Below are 12841 nucleotides of genomic sequence, written 5' to 3'. Positions count from 1 at the left end.
ACTTCTGTGTTCAGATAACGGCCGGTAAGTCATGAGCTCAGGCCCCACCACAGGGAGCCCGGTGGGTGCATGCACGCAGACGTTAGAGATAGTTTGGCACCAAACCTAAATTCTCAGTTAAGGTACCGTCACACATAACGATATCGTTAACTAAATCGTTATGCGTGACAGCGACCAACGATCATGCCCCTGCTGGGAGATCGTTGGTCGCTGGGGAATGATCAAGACTTTTATTTCGTCGCTGGACTTCCCGCTGACATCGCTGAATCGGCGTGTGTGACACCGATTCAGCAATGTCTTCACTGGTAACCAGGGTAAACATCGGGTAACTAAGTGCAGGGCCGCGCTTAGTAACCCGATGTTTACCCTGGTTACCATTGTAAAAGTAAAAAAAAAAAAAAAACACTACATACTTACATTCCTGTCACGTCCCTCAGCGTCGGCTTCCCTGGACTGTGTCAGCGCCGGCCGGCCGTAAAGCAGAGCACAGCGGTGATGTCACCGCTCTGCTTTCCGGCCAGCACTTACACAGTGCAGGGAAGCTGACGCTGGGTGACGCGACAGGAATGTAAGTATGTAGTGTTTTTTTTTTTTTACTTTTACAATGGTAACCAGGGTAAACATCGGGTTACTAAGCGTGGCCCTGCGCTTAGTAACCCGATGTTTACCCTGGTTACCCGGGGACCTCGGCATCGTTGGTCGCTGGAGAGCTGTCTGTGTGACAGCTCTCCAGCGACCACACAACGACTTACCAACGATCACGGCCAGGTCGTATTGCTGGTCGTGATAGTTGGTAAATCGTTAAGTGTAACTGTATTCTGGGAGAGACCACCCTGGTACACAAGTCTACAGAAGCATGCAAAAAGTATTAAAAAATATATATATTTTTAACCCCATTCATGACCAAAGGTATTTTTGTTTTTGTGTTTTTTGTTATTTGCTCCCTTTCTTCCCAGAGCCATAAAATGCAATAACCTGGTGATGAAAAGACCACATCTGCCCCGAAATCATTAAAAACGCCAGCTCGGGGAGCAAAAAAAATAAGCCCTCACCCGACCCGAGTTCATGAAAAACGTAAACGCTACAGGTATCGTAAAATGCCGCCAATATTTTTTTTTTCTTTAACAAATTTTGAATTTTTTTCACCTCTTAAATAAAAAATAACCTAGTCATGTTTGGTGTCCATGAACTTGTAATGACCTAGAGAATCATAATGGCAGGTCAGCTTTAGCATTTAGTGACATAGTAAAAAACAAAAAAAAATGTAATTGTATTTTTCTTGCAATTTCACTGCACTTGAAATTTTTTTCCAGTACATATGTTAAAACCAATGGTGTCATTCAAAATTACAACTTGCCCCCCCCCCTCTCCTCAAAAAAAAAAGCCCTCACACAGCCATATTGACAGAAAAATAAAAAGTTATGGCTCTGGAAACAAGGGGAGCGAAAAATAAAAACGGAAAAACCTCTGGTCGTTAAGGCCATGTTCACACATTCAGTATTTTACATCAGTATTTGTAGCCAGAACCAGGAGTGGGTGATAAATACAGAAGTGGTGCATATGTTTCTATTATACTTTTCCTCTATTTGTTCCACTCCTGGTTTTGGCTACAAATACTGATGTAAAATACTGACCAAATACTGATGTAAAATACTGACGTGTGAATGTGGCCTAAGAACATGGAGCGTTCCTAGTGGCTTTTGAAATGCCACAAATGCCTGTCACCCCCTCCAGCCGTTAGAAACTAAAAGAGCCACCCTGTCAGAATGCTGCATTACGGCTGCACAAGGTGGCTCTTTTAGTTTCTAACGGCTGGAGGGGGTGACAGTGGCCCTTTAAACGTCATCCGGTGCCCGGTAAATGCCCCATATTCTGCGCCCTGGCGAAGTGACAGGACATCGGTCGGGACTCCTGGGGGACAGGATCTGAAGGTGGTCGGTAACCATAGTGATAAGTGGAAGCTCTGCCTCTCCCAGTACACGGTGGCCCCGTTACCTGCACAGGCTCTTGATCTCGGAGGCAGTGTCCGCTGTGCAGCCCAGCTCCTCGGCCAGCTCGTCATCCTCCACATCCACGCCGGACACTTCGGCCAGACTCAGGTCGCAGCTGGTCAGGTGCTGTTTCCACACGTGTCCCAAGGAGGCCACATGGATCTTCTTCGTGTTCACATGCGTGACTTCATACACCGGAATGTTTTCATCCATTTCCCCGGCCGCCGCGCCGTGCTGTCCCAGGAACTTCCACTAGCCGCAATGCATTCCGGGGACTGTAGTCCCTTCGCCTATTCAATGTCAGTCCTACCTGAGTTCCTGAACTACAGGATCCAGAAGCCATTGCGCCTAATGACAACATTGGCAGCGTGCAGGCGCCATGTAATGTACAGAGCGGAGCACTCACTGGGCGCTGAGGCTGAGGGAGGCGGGACCCTGACGGAGGGAGGCGGGACCCTGACGGAGGGAGGCGGGACCCTGACGGAGGGAGGCGGGACCCTGACGGAGGGAGGCGGGACCCTGACACACAACACATAGCCCAGTAGTCGCTAGTTGCACTCGCTACCATTACCAGCAGTGTACAGCACACGGTTTAGCTCAGCGTAGCATGAGGACGGCAGAGAGAGGCCGGCGTCACACACAGCGTAAAACAATACGGTCCGTATGTTACGGCCGTAATACGCTGAAAAGTCCCGAAAATAGTGGTCCGTAGCTCCTCCGTAGGCAGGGTGTGTCAGCGTTTTTTGCGCATGGCATCCTCCGTATGTAATCCGTATGGCATCCGTACTGCGTGGTTTTCTCGCAGGCTAGCAAAACCAACATACCGCTATAGAAATGATCCATGTGTCCCAAAAAGAAAAGAAAATATATATATACTGTCTATATATATATAGTGTGTACAGTAAAATCACACTGACAGCTTACAGTAGAATAGGTAGAATAAATGTGTACACATAGAATAGGTATATATATATATATATGTCAGTGAGACACATATATGTATATATATTAATATTTATTCCAGCGCTAGACAGCTTGAAAGCCGGTAATTCAAGCTCCCTGGCTTTCTAGGTAATTTCCCACGATCTATGAACAGCCAGCAGAGGGCGCCTCACCGCAAATGAAGCTAAATATAGATCATTGATCTATTTTTAGCCTCATTCCCTGGGGTTTTGCAGCGAGGAGCAGCCTGCATTAGCACAGCTCCTTTCTGCAAAATGTTTTAACCCCTTCAGAAGGATTTACATCGTTGGACGTTACAGATCTGCGGAGGGTAAGTATATTGTTGGTTTATTATGTTTTTTTACTCACAGAACGAGGGTCTTCAGTGACTGGATTGGGCGTTGAATAAAATACTCCAACAACCATTGTTTTTATTTCATTAAAATAATTTTAAATAATGTGTTTGTGTTTTATTTAACCCTTCACTACAATTGGATTAATAATGGATAGGTGTCATAATTGACGCCTCTCCATTATTAATTAGGCTTAATGTCACCTTACAATAGCAAGGTGGCATTAACCCTTCATTACCCCATATCCCACCGCTACACGGGAATGGGAAGAGAGTGGCCAAGTGCCAGAATAGGCACATCTTCCAGATGTGCCTTTTCTGGGGTGGCTGGGGGCAGATGTTTTTAGCCAGGGGGGGGCCAATAACCGTGGACCCTCTCCAGGCTATTAATATCTGCCCTCAGTCACTGGCTTTACTACTCTGGCGGAGAAAATTGCGCGGGAGCCCACGCCAATTTTTTCCGCCATTTAACCCTTTATTTTAAGAGCTAGAACGGCCAAATTTTGCAGATACACACTACTGACATTAGTAGTGTGGAATCTGCAAAAAAAATGGAGAGAAGACATGGTTTACTGTATGTAAACCATGTCTCAAATCATGTCGGGTTTTAGGAAGGAGAAAGAAAAAGCCGGTAATTGAATTACCGGCTTTCAAGCTGTATAGCGCTGGAATAAATATTAATATATATACATATATGTGTCTCACTGACATATATATATATATATACCTATTCTATGTGTACACATTTATTCTACCTATTCTACTGTAAGCTGTCAGTGTGATTTTACTGTACACCGCACTGAATTACCGGCTTTTCTCTCTAACAGCGCTGCGTATTTCTCGCAAGTCACACTGCTTGTCCGTGTGTAATCCGTATTTTTCACGCTTCCATAGACTTTCATTGGCGTATTTCTTGCGCAGTACGGTGACAAACGCAGCATGCTGCGATTTTGTACGGCCGTAGAAAGCCGTATAATACTGATCAGTAAAATACGGCAAATAGGAGCAGGGGCATAGAGAATAATTGTGCCGTATTTTTTGCGAGTTTTACGGACGTAGATTCTGCGCTCTTACGTCCGTAAAACTCGCAAGTGTGACGCCGGCCAGAGAGAGAGTGCACATATTCCTGTGGTGCTTAGTGGGTATACCTAGAATCCCTGGTGGTCTAAGGTGACGAATAGAAGACCCCATAGCCAAGTTGTGTTTTTGTGCTGTTTTTTCCCCTCTCTTTCCAGTAGTTGTACCCTTGTGTCGCCATAGCCGTACGAGGGCTGCTTTATTGTGCGCCCATCGTAATGAACAATGGGGGAAAACATTCAGTGTGTGTTGAAATGGTGAAAAAACTCAATTCCACCATTATGTTTTAGGATTTATTTTTACGACGTTTATTGTGAGGTAAAAATGACTTGGAAACATAATTCCATGTAGTTTATCATATCCACAGCGCTTTGTAGACCTCTCTGTCCCCATTGGGGACTCGCAATCTAGCTTCCCTATCTGTATGTCTATGGAATGTGGGGGGACTCCAGAGGAAACCCACCCAAACATGGGAGAACATACCAACTGCTTGCAGTGATCATTGATGGGATGTGAACCCAGGACCCCAGCCTGCAAGGCTGCCCACTGAGCCACTATACTGTAGCTAGGAAATCCAGCACTCCGCGATATAGATGGTGCTGGGATAGGATGGCAGTCCGTACTCTCCGGCCCTCACCCCTGCGGGCATAGGACGCATGCTCCCCAGCTCTGCTCCTTACTACTTCCACCAAGACTCCTCACTCCAGTGCCTGATAATGTTCTGTCTGACCAAAGCGTCGCTGACACTGAAATTGGACCACATCATTAAAAGAATTTCAATACAGCATCCTAGTTTGAGTATCTGAATTTTTTCTTTATTATTGGTAACCTAATTCCTCCAATCAGGCCGATTATAATAAAGACCATTATTTAAAAACTGCATTTTGTGTTGTGTTTGTATAATACATAAATGTGTTTGGTGATCTGAAACATTGAAGTGTGACAAACATGCAAAAGAATAGGAAATCAGGAAGGGGGCGAACACTTTTTTACACAACTGTATATACCAGGGGTGGGCAATTAATTTTGCCATGGGGCCGCATGAGAAATTTGGATGGTTTAGAGGGCCGGACTAATATAATATGGGGGCACAAGTAACAAATCAGGACAGTATGGGGCCCATACTGTCCTGATTTGTCACTTGTGCCCCCATAGTGACAAATCAGGACAGTATGGGGGCACAAGTGACAAATCAGGACAGTATGGGGGCACAAGTGACAAATCAGGACAGTATGGGGCCCATACTGTCCTGATTTGTCACATGTGCCCCATCATACTGTCCTTACTCCTGATAATTGTGCCCCACAGCCCCATACTGTCCTGTTTGTGCTGCCCCCATCCGCATTCCCCCCAGGGCTGGCCGCTGCTCCCTCCCCCTCCTATCATGCATGCAGGCAGACAGACAGGTGCCAGGCAGCTCCATCACCCGATCCCCGCAGCATGAAGCACTTACCACCGACCACCGGAGACCTCAGTACAGCCGCAGTGCCACACAGAACACCGGCGAAACGGAGCAGCGCCGCAGCCTGTGTCACGCTGAGTGACGTCACCCGCTGCTGGCGCTTCCCTGATGCGGAAGTGCCAGCGGCGGTCAGCGCCTCTCAGCGGACAGGGGGATTGAATGCAGGGGCGCAGAGGCGCAGGCGCTGGAGTGGCTGAAGGGAAGGGGAACCAGCGACGCACAGCAGCTGCACTGTCTCTGGCAGCTGGCCGAGCGGTGCCGGGAGCGGCGGGCCGTTCACAATCGTCAGGCGGGCCGGATGCGGCCCGCGGGCCGCATCTTGCCCAGGTCTGGTATATACAGTATATATATACAGTGGGGCAAAAAAGTATTTAGTCAGTCAGCAATAGTGCAAGTTTCACCACTTAAAAAGATGAGAGGCGTCTGTAATTTACATCATAGGTAGACCTCAACTATGGGAGACAAACTGAGAAAAAAAAATCCAGAAAATCACATTGTCTGTTTTTTTAACATTTTATTTGCATATTATGGTGGAAAATAAGTATTTGGTCAGAAACAAACAATCAAGATTTCTGGCTCTCACAGACCTGTAACTTCTTCTTTAAGAGTCTCCTCTTTCCTCCACTCATTACCTGTAGTAATGGCACCTGTTTAAACTTGTTATCAGTATAAAAAGACACCTGTGCACACCCTCAAACAGTCTGACTCCAAACTCCACTATGGTGAAGACCAAAGAGCTGTCAAAGGACACCAGAAGCAAAATTGTAGCCCTGTACCAGGCTGGGAAGACTGAATCTGCAATAGCCAACCAGCTTGGAGTGAAGAAATCAACAGTGGGAGCAATAATTAGAAAATGGAAGACATACAAGACCACTGATAATCTCCCTCGATCTGGGGCTCCACTCAAAATCCCACCCCGTGGGGTCAGAATGATCACAAGAACGGTGAGCAAAAATCCCAGAACCACGCGGGGGGACCTAGTGAATGAACTGCAGAGAGCTGGGACCAATGTAACAAGGCCTACCATAAGTAACACACTACGCCACCATGGACTCAGATCCTGCAGTGCCAGACGTGTCCCACTGCTTAAGCCAGTACATGTCCGGGCCCGTCTGAAGTTTGCTAGAGAGCATTTGGATGATCCAGAGGAGTTTTGGGAGAATGTCCTATGGTCTGATGAAACCAAACTGGAACTGTTTGGTAGAAACACAACTTGTCGTGTTTGGAGGAAAAAGAATACTGAGTTGCATCCATCAAACACCATACCTACTGTAAAGCATGGTGGTGGAAACATCATGCTTTGGGGCTGTTTCTCTGCAAAGGGGCCAGGACGACTGATCCGGGTACATGAAAGAATGAATGGGGCCATGTATCGTGAGATTTTGAGTGCAAACCTCCTTCCATCAGCAAGGGCATTGAAGATGAAACGTGGCTGGGTCTTTCAACGTGACAATGATCCAAAGCACACCGCCAGGGCAACGAAGGAGTGGCTTCGTAAGAAGCATTTCAAGGTCCTGGAGTGGCCTAGCCAGTCTCCAGATCGCAACCCTATAGAAAACCTTTGGAGGGAGTTGAAAGTCCGTGTTGCCAAGCGAAAAGCCAAAAACATCACTGCTCTAGAGGAGATCTGCATGGAGGAATGGGCCAACATACCAACAACAGTGTGTGGCAACCTTGTGAAGACTTACAGAAAACGTTTGACCTCTGTCATTGCCAACAAAGGATATATTACATAGTATTGAGATGAAATTTTGTTTCTGACCAAATACTTATTTTCCACCATAATATGCAAATAAAATGTTAAAAAAACAGACAATGTGATTTTCTGGATTTTTTTTTCTCAGTTTGTCTCCCATAGTTGAGGTCTACCTATGATGTAAATTACAGACGCCTCTCATCTTTTTAAGTGGTGGAACTTGCACTATTGCTGACTGACTAAATACTTTTTTGCCCCACTGTATATTAATATATATATTAATAAAAAATAGAAGTAGCACACAATTCTTTTACTTATCTTCGGGTACAAGGCCCCCAGGCAACCTGTCCTTGGATTGTCCAGAGTATATAAAATTCAAAAAAGCAGGCGGCACCACTCCATATCATCTGAAAAAACTGTGCAGGATTTATTGAACCCACATGTCTGGGCAACGTTTCGGCTCCAAATGAGCCTTTCTCAAGCCTTTCTCATTTGGAGCCGAAACGTTGCCCAGACATGTGGGTTCAATAAATCCTGCACAGTTTTTTCAGATGATATGGAGTGCTGCCTGCTTTTTTGAATTATATATATACAGGTCCTTCTCAAAAAATTAGCATATAGTGTTAAATTTCATTATTTACCATAATGTAATGATTACAATTAAACTTTCATATATTATAGATTCATTATCCACCAACTGAAATTTGTCAGGTCTTTTATTGTTTTAATACTGATGATTTTGGCATACAACTCCTGATAACCCAAAAAACCTGTCTCAATAAATTAGCATATCAAGAAAAGGTTCTCTAAACGACCTATTACCCTAATCTTCTGAATCAACTAATTAACTCTAAACACATGCAAAAGATACCTGAGGCTTTTATAAACTCCCTGCCTGGTTCATTACTCAAAACCCCCATCATGGGTAAGACTAGCGACCTGACAGATGTCAAGAAGGCCATCATTGACACCCTCAAGCAAGAGGGTAAGACCCAGAAAGAAATTTCTCAACAAATAGGCTGTTCCCAGAGTGCTGTATCAAGGCACCTCAATGGTAAGTCTGTTGGAAGGAAACAATGTGGCAGAAAACGCTGTACAACGAGAAGAGGAGACCGGACCCTGAGGAAGATTGTGGAGAAGGACCGATTCCAGACCTTGGGGAACCTGAGGAAGCAGTGGACTGAGTCTGGTGTGGAAACATCCAGAGCCACCGTGCACAGGCGTGTGCAGGAAATGGGCTACAGGTGCCGCAATCCCCAGGTAAAGCCACTTTTGAACCATAAACAGCGGCAGAGGCGCCTGACCTGGGCTACAGAGAAGCAGCACTGGACTGTTGCTAAGTGGTCCCAAGTACTTTTTTCTGATGAAAGCAAATTTTGCATGTCATTCGGAAATCAAGGTGCCAGAGTCTGGAGGAAGACTGGGGAGAAGGAAATGCCAAAATGCCTGAAGTCCAGTGTCAAGTACCCACAGTCAGTGATGGTGTGGGGTGCCATGTCAGCTGCTGGTGTTGGTCCACTGTGTTTCATCAAGGGCAGGGTCAATGCAGCTAGCTATCAGGAGATTTTGGAGCACTTCATGCTTCCATCGGCTGAAATGCTTTATGGAGATGAAGATTTCATTTTTCAGCACGACCTGGCACCTGCTCACAGTGCCAAAACCACTGGTAAATGGTTTACTGACCATGGTATTACTGTGCTCAATTGGCCTGCCAACTCTCCTGACCTGAACCCCATAGAGAATCTGTGGGATATTGTGAAGAGAAAGTTGAGAGACGCAAGACCCAACACTCTGGATGAGCTTAAGGCCGCTATTGAAGCATCCTGGGCCTCCATAACATCTCAGCAGTGTCACAGGCTGATTGCCTCCATGCCACGCCGCATTGAAGCAGTCATTTCTGCCAAAGGATTCCCGACCAAGTATTGAGTGCATAACTGAACATTATTATTTGATGGTTTTTTTGTTTGTTATTAAAAAACACTTTTATTTGATTGGATGGGTGAAATATGCTAATTTATTGAGACAGGTTTTTTGGGTTATCAGGAGTTGTATGCCAAAATCATCAGTATTAAAACAATAAAAGACCTGACAAATTTCAGTTGGTGGATAATGAATCTATAATATATGAAAGTTTAATTGTAATCATTACATTATGGTAAATAATGAAATTTAACACTATATGCTAATTTTTTGAGAAGGACCTGTATATATACATATACTAGATGGTGGCCCGATTCTAACGCATCGGGTATTCTAGAATATGTATTCATGTATGTATATAGCAGCCATATAGTATATAGCACAGGCCACGTAGTATATAGGAGCCATGAGAAATATGTACACAGTAAAATACGGACCCACCAGAATTTGTTACTCCATTCACGCGAATAGTGAAATATATATATACAAGTGGGCCGGATTACTGATACATAAAGGGTGAGTGGCTAAACCACTCGGGGTACTAGAAAGCAACAACAAACAAATCGGGATATATATATATATTTATATTATATAAATATATAAAAGATATAAAAGCCAAAGAGCATATAATATTAAAAAAAGCCTTTATTTGGAATTTGGCAACTGGCACTATCACATGTGCCTGTACTTGAAGAAATTAGATTAAAACGTAATTAATATCAGGGCGGACAACAGTACATATAGATCAGTGTTAGGACACGGGATGTAAAATCTATATACCCAGAAATAGAGATATAAAATATATATATGTGTACTAATACCTCATAAATACACAGCCATAAGAGAAAAAAAAGTGCAAGTGTGCTACTGTGCAATGCAATAAATATATAATACCAACACTGTGTATTTAATGTAAAAAAGTGCAAATGTGCTTATATAAATGCCAAATAACAATAACAAATAACAGTGAGGTAACCAAAAACTAGAGGTTAAGCATATATGTGTAAGTAATTAATACCCCACATATGTAATATTTTGAGGCAATAGAACGTGGGGGGAAAAATTAAAACTAATGCAAGAATGTAAAAACGAATGTATACCACCAGTGTGTGAGTGGATATGAAGGGAAGTCGAATATATACCACCAGTGTGTGGGTGGATATGAAGGGAAAAGTGTGGGCTGATAATAAAGGCAATGTAGCCACTTACGGAGTGTACAGTCATGGACAAAAATTTTGAGAATGAGACAAATATTAATTTTTCCAAAATCTACTGCTTCATTTTTTCTAATGGCAATTTGCACATACTCCTGAATGTCAGAGTGATCAGCTTAACAGCAATTACTGTACTTGCAAAGTCAATATTTGCCCAGAAAATGAACTTTAACCCCCAAAACACATTTCAACATCATTGCAGTCCTGCCTTAAAAGGAGCAGCTAACATCGTTTTAGTGATTGATCCATTAACACAGGTGTGGGTGTTGATGAGGACAGGGCTGGCGATCAATCAGTCATGATTAAGTAAGGCTACGTTCACATTTGCGTTGTGCGGTGCTGCGTCGGCGACGCAACGCACAATGCAAACCAGAACGCATGCAAAACGCATAGTTTTGTGATGCATGCGTCCTTTTTTGGCCGGATTTTGGACGCCAAAAAATGCAACTTGCTGCGTCCTCTGCGCCCTGACGCTTGCGGCAAAAAAGATGCATGCATCACAAAACGCATGCAAACGCATGTCCATGCGCCCCCATGTTAAATATAGGGGCGCATGACGCATGCGTCGCCGTGGGTGCGCCTGACGCACCACCGCAAGGCGCTAATGTGAACGTACTCTAAGAATGTTATCACTGGACACTTTAAAAGGAGGCTGGTGCTTGGTATCATTGTTTCTCTTCAGTTAACCATGGTTATCTCTAAAGAAACACGTGCAGCCATCATTGCACTGCACAAAAATGGCCTAACAGGGAAGAGTATCGCAGCTACAAAGATTGCACCTCAGTCAACAACCTATCGCATCATCAAGAACTTCAAGGAGAGAGCTTCCATTGTTGTCAAAAAGGCTCCAGGGCGCCCAAGAAAGACCAGCAAGCACCAGGACCGTATCTTAAAACTGTTTCAGCTGCGGGATCGGACTACCAGCAGTGCCGAGCTTGCTCAGGAATGGCAGCAGGCTGGTGTGAGTGCTTCTGCACGCACTGTGAGGTGGAGACTCTTTGAGCAAGGCCTGGTTTCAAGAAGGGCAGCAAAGAAGCCACTTCTCTCCAGATAAAACATCAGGGACCGACTGATATTCTGTAAAAGGTACAGGGAGTGGACTGCTGAGGACTGGGGCAAAGTCATTTTCTCTGATGAATCCCCTTTTCAATTGTTTGGGACATCAGGAAAACAGCTTATTCGGAGAAGAAGAGGTGAGCGATACCACCAGTCTTGTCTCATGCCAACTGTAAAGCATCCTGAAACCATTCATGTGTGGGGTTGCTTCTCAGCCAAGGGAATCGGCTCACTCACAGTCTTGACTAAAAACACAGCCATGAATAAAGAATGGTACCAGAATGTCCTCCAAGAGCAACTTCTCCCAACCGTCCAAGAGCAGTTTGGCGCCCAACAATGCCTTTTCCAGCATGATGGAGCACCTTGCCATAATGGCCTGGAACTCCACAGATCTTAATCCCATTGAGAACTTGTGGTCAATCATCAAGAGACGGGAGGACAAACAAAAACCAACAAATTCTAGCAAAATGCAAGCATTGATTATGCAAGAATGGACTGCTATCACTCAGGATTTGGTCCAGAAGTTGATTGAGAGCATGCCAGGGAGAATTGCAGAGGTCTTGAAGAAGAAGGGTCAACAATGCAAATATTTTACTTGCTGCATTAACTCATTCTAACTGTCATTATAACCTATTAGTACTCATAATATGATTGCAATTATATTTCTGTATGTGATATAAACATCAGACAAACACTAATAAAAACCAGAGGGCAGCAGATCATGTGAAAATATAATTTTGGTGTCATTCTCAAAAATTTTGGCCATGACTGTAAATAAAACTGAAGGGAGGGTGGGGGCAGTAAAGTAAAAAGCTGTGGGCCAATAATAAGGATAATATACCGCTGTCCTAAAAACAACAAACCATATATAGTACGGAGTAATGAACGGTAAAATACCTGATAACTGATAGACGCGTCTGTGTTTCCATGGCTGCAGCTTCTTTCTGCTGCCGGGTAATGTGAAGCGGGCTCTATTCGCTTCCGGGTCCTCCTGACTGCGCATGCACCGCTGACGCTCCCGCATCTTCTCATCGGTGTTCATTCTATAGGTATATAAACCCTCCGGTCCCACACGTACATCACCCCCTGACGATGGATTAATTCCGAAACGCGCAACGGGGTGCGCTGTAC

The 12841-nt window shown here is 44.6% G+C and overlaps 1 protein-coding gene across 1 annotated transcript in view; it reads right to left on the bottom strand.

The window, feature by feature from the left end:
• Positions 1-2258, bottom strand: part of SNAPC3 (small nuclear RNA activating complex polypeptide 3) — a 131111-nt gene extending 128853 nt beyond the window's left edge. Inside the window, exon 1 of the mRNA XM_069765175.1 lies at positions 1996-2258. Coding sequence (XP_069621276.1) covers positions 1996-2204 — 209 coding nt within the window. The 5' untranslated portion in view covers positions 2205-2258. The remainder of the gene's footprint in view (positions 1-1995) is intronic.
• Between the last annotated feature and the right edge of the window lie 10583 nt (positions 2259-12841).

The sequence above is a fragment of the Ranitomeya imitator genome, chromosome 1, assembly GCF_032444005.1.
Source record: "Ranitomeya imitator isolate aRanImi1 chromosome 1, aRanImi1.pri, whole genome shotgun sequence".
Taxonomy (NCBI): Eukaryota; Metazoa; Chordata; class Amphibia; order Anura; family Dendrobatidae; genus Ranitomeya; species Ranitomeya imitator.
The sequence above is the reverse complement of the archived record's forward strand: the minus strand, read 5'-3'. Positions and strand labels throughout refer to the sequence as shown.